This window comes from Mytilus edulis, chromosome 3, assembly GCF_963676685.1.
Source record: "Mytilus edulis chromosome 3, xbMytEdul2.2, whole genome shotgun sequence".
NCBI classification, from domain to species: Eukaryota; Metazoa; Mollusca; class Bivalvia; order Mytilida; family Mytilidae; genus Mytilus; species Mytilus edulis.
The window spans coordinates 84,878,666-84,894,210 of NC_092346.1; the positions used below are offsets into that span (position 1 = coordinate 84,878,666).

Genomic DNA, 15,545 nt, shown 5'->3' on the forward strand with positions numbered 1-15,545 from the left:
CCTCATTATTGTTTTGCTCAGACACCGGTAACGCGTTCCAAAGTATGCGTAACAGCTGCTAGCCCTTGAATATCTTATTAATCTCTAGAACAGGAGCGATCCAAGCAGTAATGCATGGCAGAAAAGGTTGGATTGTAAATGGGAAGAACATTATCAATATACATGTGTGTGAAATTAAATGATCTAGTTTCGTTTATCTTCTTGTTTTTCGTAAGTGTCTGAAGGAACTCCAACACATATGAAAATACGAAATAGTCGACAAGGAGATGTGATCAGTTGGTTCTAATAGAATTGCTGACAGCCTGCTGAAAATGTTAACCACCAAATTCAAATATATGTTGTCAATGAAAAACTCCAGTATACTGATAACTTTTTCTTCTGTGTAGCATGTTTACAAAATATACCGAATTGTACCAAACACAATGATATGTAGCGTTTGTTACTAGAAATGTTGAACATCTTTGTATACGGGTTCGAGTTTTTCATGTGGTATGATTGTGTAAAAGGTGTTAAGAATTTATCACAACGAGTCCTTATTAGAACATGCAGATAGGATGACTATGTACCGTTGTCTGTTCGGAGCTTTGTGAAGTTTGAGTATCGAATACAAACAAGTCGAGTCATCAGACGTGTTATTTAATGAGGCCACGATTGACTTATAGTTTGTCAAGATCTCATCCTTATCACATATTAATGATACGAATTGCATGTAGAACAAGTTTCTAACTTTATTCTCATTCTATAGGGCTTTGCTCATTGTTGAAGGCCGTACGATGGCCAATAGTTGTTAAATTCTGTGTCATTTTGGTCTATTGTGGAGAGGTGTCTCATTGGCAATCATATCACATCTTCTTTTTTTTTTATATCTATAGTTATATACGCATTTAACAATATAAAAATAAAGATTTTATTTTGATAATGGTGTTGAAACAATAACCATTCAAGAGAACAAATTGAATAGTGTGTGTACTTTTAAAGATGTTTGCAGTCACATCCGGTAGGGCTACAGAATGAAGCAGCTTGGTTTGGTTCCCAGTTTGGATCAAGCTGATTTAAAATTTGTTCCACATCTGCCACTGTAACTTGGTTTTGACTTGCCACTTGCGTCAAACAAGGACAAAAAGAGTAATCCTTACAGGTTTTTAAACTATTTTGTATTCCTGAAGCAAGCTCCCTCAGTTTCATAGCGTCGGCAATCAACTTACTGTAATCAGTTGATGTAACAAGAGAACAGTCAGATCGGAAGGGTTCTAAGTTTATAAAATCGTATTTCTGTTTGGATGGATATTCTTCCGATATTACACATATGACGTCTCTATCAGTAACTGAACTTCCAAATGCTGCAACATCTGAATCGCTTACACCAAGATACGCATTATGGACAGCATCTAAAAGTCCCGTAAGAGACTCCTCTGTATTTCCATTCACAGATTTAATGACAATTTGTCGCATTAGTCTAGATTTCCTCTGCAACAATGCGTAAGACGAAAGGTCTTGAAATGCTGTATAATTTACCTCACATCGAGGACGGAATGAGTCTAAAGGGAAATAATCGTACTCTGATATATCAGAACGTAAAATAGATACGGTGCATACCAAATCTTTTGGGGTCAACTGATTGCCAAAGTTTTTCATAGTCTGTGATGAACTGAATTGCAAAATGCTTTTAATATCATCAAAAATGTCTGAAACAGGTTCACTGTTTTCAGATTTAGATAGCGTATTGTTATACAATACCAGACGGGCCCTCATCTCGTCTTCAATAACAGTCATATTATTGTCTACGTCTTTCAGAAAATCTATGACGGTAAGCTGGTTTGAGGCTAGTGAAGTTTGAACCAGTTTATCAAAGTCAATGGTAAACAATGGACCATTTGTATCTACGGGAAGTTTTGCTAGTCCTACAACGTCAGAAAAGTTACTGTTTTGTGACGCATTTATCATCAAAGCTTTAAACGGTAAGGTGATATTCTTGAAAATATCAATCGTTTGGTTCCATATCTTAGCTGTTTCCTCTTTTTCTTCGCGAAGTTGGGTTAAGTTGCTTTTCAAGTTATCATGGTACTTTTGATAGCTTTCACGTGCCTTTTCCATTTCAGTGGCAACTTTGCTCCATTCCTTGACTGTGACATATTGCATAATGCCATCCCCAAGCATACCTATTCCGGTCATTATACCTTGTGACCATGAAAGCTTGTAATTTTTTACAAATTTTGTCCTTACAGCTGGATTTGTTATGAACTGTTTTACGCTATTCATCTTTGCAATGGGCTTTCTGAAGGTATGGGCAAGTTTACCTTTAAAACCTTTCCAGTTATTAATTCTTTTCCATTTTTTTATGCTTGCTCCAAAATCACGTACATTCTGCCCAAAGTTCTTTGCCATTTGTTTAAAAGCTTTTGGCACAAGTTTTAATTTCTGAATAGTTCCTCTCTTTGTCGCCACGTCAATTTCACTGTTCCCCATTCGGTCCCATAAAGATGCTTGTGTTGTTGCAAGAATGTCTTCGTTACTAACCATGTTGTATGCATTTTGAAATGATTTTGTAAACTTACTGACGGCTGCTTCCACTAGATAACGAACTGCTATGCCTATAAGAGCGTTTTGTTTATGAGTTGCCAACATTTGGCTGAGGTCGGCAAGTCTGTATTCAATTTGTCCCATTACGCTATTTAGGTATAGCTCAAATGTAAGATTATTGATTGACGACGAGGCTGGTAACTTAAATTCAAGTTGTGCTACCAGAGATTCCTCGATATCTTGCAGAGATTCAACAATCTGAATAGTATGGTTTATATAATATGATATATAAGCGTTATTTGTTGTTGCTGTTTTCAAATCGAAGTAGTTCTTCTTGGCGAGTACATACTCCTGTTCATATTGACTAACCATACCATTTATTATATTGTCAAGACGTTTGATTTCGTCTCTGTTGGTGCAGATACTTTTATAGTATATACATCCATCTGGAATCAAACATATGGAATATTGAATTTAGATGTATAAAATCTGATGACATTTGTTATGATGTATATAAAATAGTAAAACAACATAAACTAAAAAGTTATTCAAAACGACGAATGTATACACATCAAAGAAAGGAAAGAGCCAATAACGACCATCTTTCGTTCATAATTTACTGTATGATGGGCAGGTTTTTGTTCAAACAAATGGTCTATGGTCATATATTATGTTCATATTTATTTTCTGGTAAAAGATAAATTGTAGCAATTAAGTAAAATGTTCCATCGCCTATTATACATATACTTATGTTTGGTAGGTCAATTAAACAGGTTTTAGTTATTTACTCCGAACACGTCTAATGTTGTTTTTTTAATGTTAATAATCAATTAAAAATGGCTTCGTTAGTATTTGTAATGTATTGCATTGAAAATGAAAAAGCTATAGAAGGGTACGTTTGTTGTTTGTGTCGTTGGGTTACTGTCTCATTGACAAATTTCAAGTTTCATCTATTTATTCTGATAAATAAGCTCTTTATGTGATACATTAAATAATTATTGATATTTATCGCTATTTTGTACATTTTTCCTCTGATTCTTTTCTTTGTAATAATTTTTAGTATCATGCTACTCGCTTGAGATGTAATATTATCGCTAGAGACTCAGGAGACACGTGGCGTTGCTATTGAAATTGACATGAAATTGACAACGTAGTCATATGTAAAATAGCGATAAACAGATTATAATTGGTCATCTTAACTCGATTGCTTTTCTCGCTTTCGCCGTACCGGCTCAAGCGAGAAAATCAATCGCGTTGAGATTATCAACGATAATCTATAATTATACAAGTTTTTAGCACTAATATGTAGGCGATAAATGCCATTTCGGCGATAATGAATGAATTTACCTGATATTGCAGCTCCGAGCACAAGTCCTAGGCTTGTTGTTCTAAGCAACATTGATGTGCCTGTAACTAAAATAAAAATATACATGTTAAATTTACGTAATTAGAGACTCTGAAGAGCCTGCGTCGCTCACATAGGTTTATGTGCATCTTCAACAATAGATTCTCTCCTACAATGATCATTATGGACTAGAATAGAATTCACGATAAAACTCTCATTTTATTGTCTGTTATAGCTTATCATTTTTCTGTTAACAGTTTCTCTTTATGATTATCTTTAGTGTTTGCACAAATCAAAGTAGAATGTAAACAGTCATTCAAAGAAACTTCACTCCTATCAAAGGTATACCAGCGATTTCAACAAAACTCAAACCATTTGAAGACCTTTTCTTGCTGATCATACAAAAATCCTGGAGGAAGAACCCAGGTGTTCCGGAAGCAGTTATTGATTTGAAATAACTTGTAGGAATGCAAAAACGTCTTCAACTTATAAACACTATAATGGAAAAAATCTGATTGTAATACTCACATAATAGGGCACCCCATCCTCTTCTATAACGATGTAATAGGATTTAAAATCTAAAATTTAAATCAGTTATCGGTAGTGCTCATACCACTGTCCGTCGTTATACTACATCGTCAAGTAATAGTATTTGGTTTCTAGTTGGATTATCGATCTTTGCAAGTGATTGATTTACCCATAATCCTCCTTTTTGACGACGACATTTAGGAAAAGCAGACGCATTTTTTAGCCATAGATTTATCTTCTAAAAAATCGGAACCAATCTGACACATAAGTTGTTAAAAACCTTATTTGTTTTAAAACTGTTTCAAATAATATTTATCAATGATTTAATTGTCGTTTATTTTGACTCGATGGATACAATTGTCGAAGGGTCATGGCAAATTATGATTTTTTGAAGACGGCATGGTCAGGTTTTGCCGTCATTCCGAGAAGAAAATAGATTACTACTACATCGAATTATTTCTAAATTTTATTTCCGATATGCAATTTTGACAATTTGAATTTAGTTCAAATTTAGAGCAATCTTATATATCTAAATTTAGCATTATTTTGGTTGATTAGAGACGCCGTTAAAAGTTGAGATGGCTGGATTATTGAATACAAAATAAAATATTGTTTGCTTTACGATGGATGGGCCATTGGCATTGGCAAATCTTATATTCATTTTTTTGTTCTCGTGCTTTGAGACACGATCGGCCACAGCAGAATCAGCAAATGCGTTGTTTTTTTTTTTTTTTTTGTTTCTTTTGCATTGTTTTAATACTTATATGTTCATATACATATTTACATAATTTATCATAGCATGTCTTTTTCAGTTTAAAATGCTCAAGGTATCTGGTAGGAAGAGGCGACAATGTGTTCTACATAGGCTAAGAAAACTTTTTGCGTTCAAACATTGATGGAGATTCGAGTGTTAACATATATATAGAGGGTCCAGTAGCAACAACTTTACACAGTTCAGAGGTTATGTCTATGACTTACTATGGCTCCGGTATTCACGACCGCTACTTCTAGTTCTGCTGATGATAATCAGGTAATTTTCCAGTTTTTCAAAATTCATCTCCGTGTAGTATTAAGGACAATGATGAGCTTGCAAGAAATGTCGATAAGTTAAATCATTTCAGGCGAATATGTTGATCTGGCCTTACCATTAGCTTATTCAGAGGCCTCTTCTGTGGATAATTAGAAAGTCGTTATTTCACAGGACTTGTGATACCCCCCAAAAAAGGGGGGTCTTCCTTTATTTTTATATGTAAGAATGTGACACAGAAACAGGCCCCTTATTTTCATGTCTTGCTGATTAGAACAGGGTTGCTTTTTATTGCACTGCTGTCGGGAACAGGTTTAATTTTTAAACAATTGAATTAAAAAGAACAGATTGGATACTGGATATTGAAACACGTATGTTTTTTGCTTACATTGATAAACTGTTTGGTGACACGATTTATATTTCTGAACTAGTCTAGAAAATAAAGGTCTCTGGCCAGACTAAGGTATACATTTTACAAGCGTGTCTAGAACAGGGTATACATTTTCGCATTCTTAGCATGTCTAGAAGGTGATTTTTTTCTACAATATTTCTGTTTAGAACAGGGTATGTTTTGCAACGTTTTCTGGTTAGAACGGGTATGATTTAGAAAGTGCTGTCGGCACAGTTATACCGTAAAAGATAGTCAGTAACCCCCCTCCCCCGGAATACAACCAAGACAGCAACAAAACAGAAATTTACACAATAGGTACATTGGGTAACTGGACAGATGCGTTTTTTTTTAGTCTATATTAGTATATTTTGTACTACTGGTCACTCGACTGTTTTTCAAGATTTACTCAAGTACATACATAGTATATGGCTAGGCGCTAAGTGGTGCGCACTAGGATGGAAGTCGTACGATGAAAAATTTCGTCTCAGAATGTCACAGGATCCAGCTGGTGTTTGGGCTGTTGTTGACCCTGACTTATGGCTACTCAATATGTATTCTCCGTCTAGTATTGGTAATGGCAATAAGAATGGGGTCCTTAAAATGTTTCGCATTCAATTACCAAGGTTTATGCGGGGTTCATTCATGTGCTTATACTCATTCTTGTTTAAGTTGCTTTGAGGAACACCCACTTATGATTCAGTGTCCCATACAAGACTGTTTTCCTGAAGGCAGGCAAAAATGTAAGATTTAAGCAAACTAGGCCTCTGTTTAGACCGAGATTTAAGGCACGTGTAAGCAACTCGTTGCAGTATCTCGTCAATACGAACTCGTATACTGGACAAAATATGAAGTGAATTTTTAGCAAATGCTATTACAATTGATCTTAAAGAGATATCAAATTGAGAATTTTTGTTATGTTAATCTTATGTTTAATTTTGTATAGAAGTTGGATTGCATTGATTTCGAATCCAAACTGATGTATCATCTATTGGATAAAGGGTGGACTCCAATAAACACAACTGAATTTAACGTATATTCGTATTACTATCATGTAAAATCAATCAAGAGCTATACTGGGATCGGATACTTTTAATCTTATTAAAATTTTTGTTAAAAGATAATTCTAACCTCTCAATTTAGCAACATTTTTTTTTATCATTATTTATTAAGTTATATTAAAACCAAGCACTATATTTGATGATTAACAAGCAAATATCAAAGTTAGTAAGGATGTTGATTCGTTCTCTAGTATTGTTATTAATGGTAATTAATTTCAGATTTGAGCGTTGTATATTCCAGGCTCAAGTAATGCAGCTGCAGATTGTCTGTCTCGTTTTCGGGTGATCCGATCCCGTACATTGGGACCGGAAGCATTTATCATACCACACATAACTTTCATATGGTCATTTCGAAACTGGAATAGACTTTCAAATACACAATTCGGTAGTAGATAGTACGAAAAGTTTACACGGGCTTTACATTTGTTAAACAGTTTCGGGAAAGATTTTGGTCTTGCCAATGTATGGCTTATGTCCTTGCAGGACGTTGTGCTTTTACTGCATATATTTTAAATTAGGATTTGCTAATTGAACAATACGTACACATCGATCAGCTTGATCTGGCTTAAGCATTTACAATAAGCTAAATGTTTATGAAGACTTTACTAAAAATTTACAGTAAGCGTTGGTTTGGAGCGTTCAGGGTTGCTTCAGATGGACAGTAGGTTGGCTTTTTAAGAGAGATTTTGCATCGTAATTTGTCAATATTATCAGGTATATGAAGTTCTGCATACGAAAGCTATGATATTCCAGGCTGTTTTTCCTGGGCTTGTCGTGGTCTTTTTATGTATGGTTGGGGAGTTGACAGTTCAAAATATGAGCAATACATGGTCTACAAATCATGCTTTAAACAAGACTGATGTAAAAATTTACAAGAAATATGTAGAAACTCATTTGGTTTCATCTAAGACCGATCAGTTTGGTAGAGGGTTAACTATAGAATAGAGTATCTTAATATTAAAGTGCAACCTGAATTATAACAAACAATTACATTCATATATACAAGTAATACTGCCAGCCAAATAAGCTTATGATGCACTGTACATTGTGTATCATTATTGAAAGTTGAATAAATAAATATAGTTCAAATTTACACGCAAATTATAGCAAGGCACGTTATCAGTTGATCACAGATTGTCTGAAGGTAAAACAGTTCAAAATAATATACAACTATACACATTCTTCCTGAGCAATTAGACAAATGTGTTTGTCCAGTGGCTTTTATTGCTTTGCTATTTGCCAGATAGACTTGTAGTAGGTGGACCGCTATTTTGTCTTTTGATGGTTAGCTAGTTTGACTAAATACCAATTTTCTACAATACTCCAAATATGATCTCTACATGTTTTATGTATTAAACATTCTCGTTGTTCGTCGAACTCATTCAACATAGGTATGGACCTATAATGGTTACTTCTATAAATTGTGACTTGGATGGATTTTTGTCTCATTGGCACTCATACCACATCTTCATATATCTATATATGGAGAGAACTTGTGTTGTGATGGATTATCCAATAAAATATTTAGGTCGTTTGAAAGCGGGTGCATATTTGCGTTACATATACGAATTCCCAGTTAATTGTGTGTATGTTGCCGATTCTCCTATAAGGGTTTGGATTGTTAGGTCGTCAATATTAAGAATGATTTTGGAAGCAAGACAACGACCGGGAGGAGGTAATTTGGCTTTGAAAGGTCGGAAGTGAAAATTTGATGGTAGGTTTGTTTTTACCGATGGCTAACTATCTCTAAGGTGAAGAATATTCTAATGCGAAGATTGGAAGATCCTCACAGCTATATTACAGTGCACATTGGGAAATGATATATTTAAAATATCAAACTAGGTTACTTTCATCATTAGCTAGTTCAATTTATATCAAGGTTATATATTGATTTGCCTGTTACAACTTGATTTGGTCTCGAGTTTTATTGCCAAGACTGCAATGACGGTCTTCAAACATTACATTATATATATATATATATATAGATTAGACCGTTGGTTTTCCCGTTTGAATGGTTTTGCACTAGTAATTTTGGGGCAATTTATAGCTTGTTGTTCGGTGTGGGCAAGGGCTCCGTGTTTGGGGCCTACATTTACCTATAATGGTTTACGTTTTTTTTTTTAAATTGTTGTTAGGATGGATAGTTGTCACATTGGCACTCACACCACATCTTCCTATATCTATTTGACAGTTTTTAGTTGCCTATATATGTTCTTAGTGAACAGTTAAACGAAATATCGACATTATTGGGCTGTTTTAGAAATAATACAAATAGTTGCTTGTTAATTTACAATTTATATCATATAATGGCATATTCATTTATTAGAAAATTATTTTAATCAAATTTTGCTTGAAATGGCACAGCTATGCGCAGCTCCCCCCAATTTTATTGGCGGTTGACGGTTCTGTGAAAATTTTAACTATAGGCTAAAATTGTCGCAGCACCGCCAATTTGGCAGATTTCGCTGCGCTTAGATAACATATTTGCAGTTTACAGACTTATTGTAATCGTATGATAGCATTAGCCTCTGATTTCCAGGGTTAATAGCTTATCTTGAACTTCCCCTTTTCATATATGGTCTGCCACCTCAAACATATTCGGCGATCATCATATAACATTTTCAAAGACACATATGCATTTTTATCAGTTAATTTTAGTTCATATATCTACATGTATCACAAATTGCATTTCATATAATAGTACATATATCATATCACAAATTGAATTTCATATAACAGTACATATATCATATCTGTTAATAAATGCTGTGGCCATTTCCTGCCAATACCAATCTTGTTAATTTTTATGAGCATCTAAGATAATAGGATTTAAAATCTAAAATTTAAATCAGTTATCGGTAGTGCTCATACCACTGTCCGTCGTTATACTACATCGTCAAGTAATAGTATTTGGTTTCTAGTTGGATTATCGATCTTTGCAAGTGATTGATTTACCCATAATCCTCCTTTTTGACGACGACATTTAGGAAAAGCAGACGCATTTTTTAGCCATAGATTTATCTTCTAAAACCCGCCCACCCTCCCTTAAATTTATTAGTAGAACGCAATTCCTACGGAAGATACTGCTGTTTGGTTTTGTTTGTTTATTTCAGAATTGTATTGTCTAGACTACATCAATTAAATCATCACTCTATGTGGAAAGATGTACAAAAGTTCTAATGACCAGACGGTCTTTCAAGAAAAAAGATTAATCCTGGACGAGGAGTGGACGTGCATGCATATAGAAATTGAATGGATAACTTGGAAAGAAATTTATTAGTTTGTTGTTTTTTTTTCCTGATTTTTATTAAACTTTGCGTTGGTAGCGATAACTTCTGATATCCAGGGTTGGTCGCTTGATTTATGGCAGATTTCGCTGCGCTTAGATAACATATTTGCAGTTTACAGACTTATTGTAATCGTATGATAGCATTAGCCTCTGATTTCCAGGGTTAATAGCTTATCTTGAACTTCCCCTTTTCATATATGGTCTGCCACCTCAAACATATTCGGCGATCATCATATAACATTTTCAAAGACACATATGCATTTTTATCAGTTAATTTTAGTTCATATATCTACATGTATCACAAATTGCATTTCATATAATAGTACATATATCATATCACAAATTGAATTTCATATAACAGTACATATATCATATCTGTTAATAAATGCTGTGGCCATTTCCTGCCAATACCAATCTTGTTAATTTTTATGAGCATCTAAGATAATAGGATTTCGTTATCTGAAACGTTATGAACAGTTTATATTATTATATTATATTTGGAAGTGAAAGCGATTTCTAAAAAAGTTTTTTAATTCTTGAAGATTTCTTTTAATTATGGTGAAAGAATGATTGAATCCTTCGACTCAGAAATTTAGTGACAAACACATTTGTAGCATAATTTATTTAGGATTAATTCATTTTCTATAATATTTGCAATTTAATGATTTGGAATATATTGAAAATAAATATCTATGGTTGAAGACTGTATGATTAATACTGCATATTTTAATGATATTGTGTTATTTGGTCTCTTTGATTCTACAGATATGTTAACTCAAAAATATTATCAACATATACTTTATGCTTAAAAAATAAATACTAAGTTGCATAGTATTATATCTTGTGTACAAGTTGTATTGTTGTACAAATTATAATTTGTACAGATATTTTGTACAAGTTTTCACTGATGATTTATGAACCACTTAACACAAATGGATGATGCAAGCACACAGTCTTATGTTTTCCATATTTCTGTCATATTTATATATCGTTACGAAATCCGTCATGTTTTTATTTATTCCTGGTTATAAATCATTGTTTATCACGCGTTACGATATGCCATCCAATACCAGTCATGCCAGTTTCTGGTACTTAAAATGTTTCCTGTCACCTACCTTGGCTATCACCAATCCTCACGTCAGTAACTTTCTTTGGTAAAACATTTGCTGTTGATAAAAAGAAATTCAATACATTATACAATATACATATAGTCTAAAAAGATATTTTAGTACAAGTTTTATAATTTTCCAGCTAAAAGTTTAGATTTTGGCAATTAAACCAAAAAAAGAAAATATAGTACATCTATTTATATTGCCATACAGAAGCTCCGAGGAGAAGCCTACATCTAATTCACTCATTATAATGCACATTAAAATTTTTTTTTAAATCATTTGAATTGACAACAAACAAATAAAGTGAAATATTACAACAACGATTATTCGAATTTACTATACAGATTTACTATACAGATGAGCGTAATGTAAAGAACATAAAATACAGAAATATACGAAGTATTTATATAAATAATTACAACCTGTCCTATATAAAATTGATAAGAAAAAATACATTACCACTGCAAGCAATACTGATACATAGTAACCACACTACTTGAATCCACATTCCAAAGTCTAAAACAGCAATAAATAAAACAAATAATCATACTAATAATAACATTGATCAACAAGAATGTGTCCACAGTACACGGATGCCCCACTCGCACTATCATTTTCTATGTTTAGTGGACCGTGAAATTAGAATAAATTCTCTAATTTGGCATTAAAATTAGAATGATCTTATCAAAGGGAACATGTATACTAAGTTTCAAGTTAATTGGACTTCTACTTTATCAAAAACTACCTTGACCAAAAACTTAAACCTGAAATTTGCACTATCATTTTCTATGTTCAGTGAACCGTGAAATTGGGGTCAAAACTCTAATTTGGCATTTAAATTAGAAAGATCATATCATAGGGCACATGTATACTAAGTTTCAAGTTGATTGGACTTCAACTTCATCAAAAACTACCTTGACCAAAAACTTTAACCTGAAGCGGGACAGACGGACGAACGAACGGACGAACAGACGGACGAACGGACGCACAGACCAGAAAACATAATGCCCCTCTACTATCGTAGGTGGGGCATAAAAATTGAAGTGAAAGTATTTCAATCATCTATACGGATCAAATTGTTATAAAATCTTTTGAACGTCCTTTTTTATAACCTTCAAAATAGTTTTAACTAATTAAAGTATACACTAGTGTTCTTACCTTTGTGTAGAAATTATTAAGTTAAAAATAAATGTTAAAAGATTTTGTTTCATATTTATAGGGAAATGATAATTGTAAATATAACTATATCCTTGATAAATATCTGTTATGACAAATGACCACACCAAATAAATATCCGTTTGACATCTATTTGACGTAAAAGGTCATTAAAAGTTGGAAATTAAACCACAAATAAAAGTGCTTTTAAAGATGTTTTCCTTAGATTGGAAGAAAACATTACTCATTGAATGTTTGTAACTAAAGATTTCCAGTCATTGTAAAATTGACGTAAACAAATTGAGGTGTAACACAATTTGTGAGAGAACAATATTTACCAAGGTGTATTGTATTCAAATTTAGCATAATTGACACAAGTTCAAGAACCCCTGTAGACGTTTTATAATAATGTCCACAACTTTTATGGATCTAGCTTCGGACTAGCACGGGAAAATTCGACAACATTAGAATATATTTCAGGTTATAGTGCAAAATTGATATTAAACTTGTAACCAGTTAAATTTAGAGACACTTTGAGAACATTCTTACATTTGAAATTAAGAAACAGTCTGACTTTCTAACTCCCTAATACATTTTATTGATTGATTTATTGACTTCGTTATAGATGATGTCTTTGTGAATTTGATCAGGCTATTCTTGGTTTTACTCCTGTCCCAAGAATATTAAGTGTGATAATATTTTATGCGGTATACGAATCCGGCTTTTAAATAATCAAATTGATCTTTAATGCACATAATGGGCAGATCGGTTATATTTTGAATTCATTTACGCATGATTTCATTTGGTTGAAATTTGAATGATATAAGCTTTGTAAAAAAGGACTACAAAATGATATGTCCTGCTAAGACACCAAAAGCTTTTTGCCTTGCGCAGACATGGGTAAATGTATTTTTATATATGATAATTGTTTTCAAAGGGAATAAGTACATATGATCTGAAAAGTTTCTTAAATTTCTCAAGAATGCACTAATTTTTGTTAATATTGTAAACAATCTGTAAAAAAGTAAGAACTTTCAAATCACGTGCCTTTTAATTGAAACAGAGACATACATGTGAATATGTGTATACATGTCTTTGATTGAAATTAAAAGTGCTGTCAATAATAATGGAATTCTTTGTGACTGTCATACCAGTGAGAGGTTTAGCTAACTATGATACCAAGTTTAATCCACCAAGTCATATACGGAAGGAAATGCCAGTACCAAATCAGACTGTTGCTTTCCGTTTGTTTGATGTGTTTGAGCTTTTGATTTCGCTCTTTGATAAACGACTTTCCATTTTGAATATTCCTTGAAGTTTTGGTATTTTTTATATTTTTACTTTTTATTCAAATATATTTCACATGACATTACTAAATTACATAAAATGATATCAAATTATTTGAAGTTAAGAAATAATTTCGTCTACTGAAAATATTAAAAAAAGTCTTGGCAAACACTCGTAATTTTTAGGGGGATACATGGTAGGTGGTAGTGGGTAGTGGGAATCGACCGCTTTTTCAACATCGTTACAATCACGTAGCTTAAACATCGGAAAATAATGGATCACATGTCTTAAGATAGAATAGGTATACATTTCCTTAGATAGAATTTTTTATACTTTGCTTTTTTCAAAAATATAACAATTATTATGGGTAACTGTGCTTTTTTTTCCAAGCTACGGGTCCCTCAAAATTTGCCCATATTTGCTTAGATTGTTCATGAAAAAACACATTTTTGTGCATAAAAAGAAAACTATGAAATGTAATTTTGAAATAAAATATGAGAAGATAGGTTTAATCATATGTTTTAAGAAAATAAAAAAAAAGATGCAATGGTGTCACCGAACTTGTTTTCTTGCTACAAGTTCAAAAAAATAATTCCCTATCAATCCAGTATATTTTTTTTAACTAAAAGAGGTATTTCTCCTTAAACCGCTAAGTTGAAAAATTGCTTCTAAAAACACAAATATTTAGTATTTGTTTTAACATTTGGGATAATGCAATAAATCACTAAGTTTTCTTAATTTTAACAAACAGCCTAAGTAATTAATTGCAAACCTGCCTCTAAATATGCAAAAATATGCAAAGAACTAGACGGATACACCTAATCGCTATGTATTCCATTCCGGATAAGTTCTAAAATTGCACAACTTTTTCATCCAGTTGAAGCTATCTGGGACTCTGTTTAAACAATTCACCATGCATGATACTTTATAATGAGACCTGTTCAAACTACCGTAAATACTTCAAACAAAATATTTTTTCACTTCAATTTTAATTTCGAAAAAGTGGATCATATTCTATCAAAGTTTCTTGATGATCGCTTTCTACAGTTTTTTCCTCCCTCAGCTCACTACTGATGACCTCTATTTTCGGCGGCCTGACCCAAACAGAAAGTTGTATAAATGACTGTTTTCCCGGATTGGACTAAATAGCGATAAGGTGTATTGTGTCCTGCGATTGTACAATCCAAGATGGCGGTATGCCATGAATCTACCTTAATACTTTCACAGTTAAAAGCTTGATTTTGATTTTATAGGGTAGTACTGAACGCCATTTTAAACACTAATTACACTATTATTATCTTTTTTGTTGAACCAAATGTTGGTCCCTACAGTTGCATAGTATTGGTCCAAGTGTTTTGGTAGGTGGTCTGTATACTAGTATCCTTGTAACTGGACAGACATGAACATGTTTCGTTCTGTCTTGTGAATTTGAAGGACATAAAGTGGACACATTTTGAATTGTTCAAATGAAAATGCTCTAGAGCCTGGTGTATAATATTGAGATATAAGTGATTGTGATGCGAGACATTATATTAAGGAGGCTTATATGTAGCATGCATTACCGGAGGAATAGCCACAGAATAACTTAAAGTGTATCTGTGTTCTAGGTTTGTACATATATATACTATATATCCCGTTGTATTGGTTTCATCAATATTACTGAGTACTGTTTGTTGTTGTATTATTAGTGATTGTTGACTTTACAGGCATTAAGTCTCCAGCAGGTTGGTCTGTTTGAGCTTCATTCTGTCACGCAAAGTTATTAATTATAAATTGTATGTTTCTGATACACATTTATGGTGGCAGCACTTTTTTCTTGTGAGTTGGTATCTG

The 15,545-nt window shown here is 33.0% G+C and overlaps 1 protein-coding gene across 1 annotated transcript; it reads right to left on the reverse strand.

The window, feature by feature from the left end:
* Nucleotides 1-883: 883 nt before the first annotated feature.
* LOC139514588 (uncharacterized) lies at nucleotides 884-12,457 on the reverse strand. The gene is made up of 6 exons (XM_071303992.1): nucleotides 12,429-12,457; nucleotides 11,730-11,786; nucleotides 11,274-11,324; nucleotides 4,394-4,443; nucleotides 3,868-3,933; nucleotides 884-2,966 (listed from the first exon to the last, which is right to left on the reverse strand). Exons 5-6 carry the CDS (start codon nucleotides 3,917-3,919, stop codon nucleotides 973-975), a joined length of 2,046 nt encoding a protein of 681 aa, XP_071160093.1. The 5' UTR covers nucleotides 3,920-3,933; nucleotides 4,394-4,443; nucleotides 11,274-11,324; nucleotides 11,730-11,786; nucleotides 12,429-12,457; the 3' UTR covers nucleotides 884-972.
* Between the last annotated feature and the right edge of the window lie 3,088 nt (nucleotides 12,458-15,545).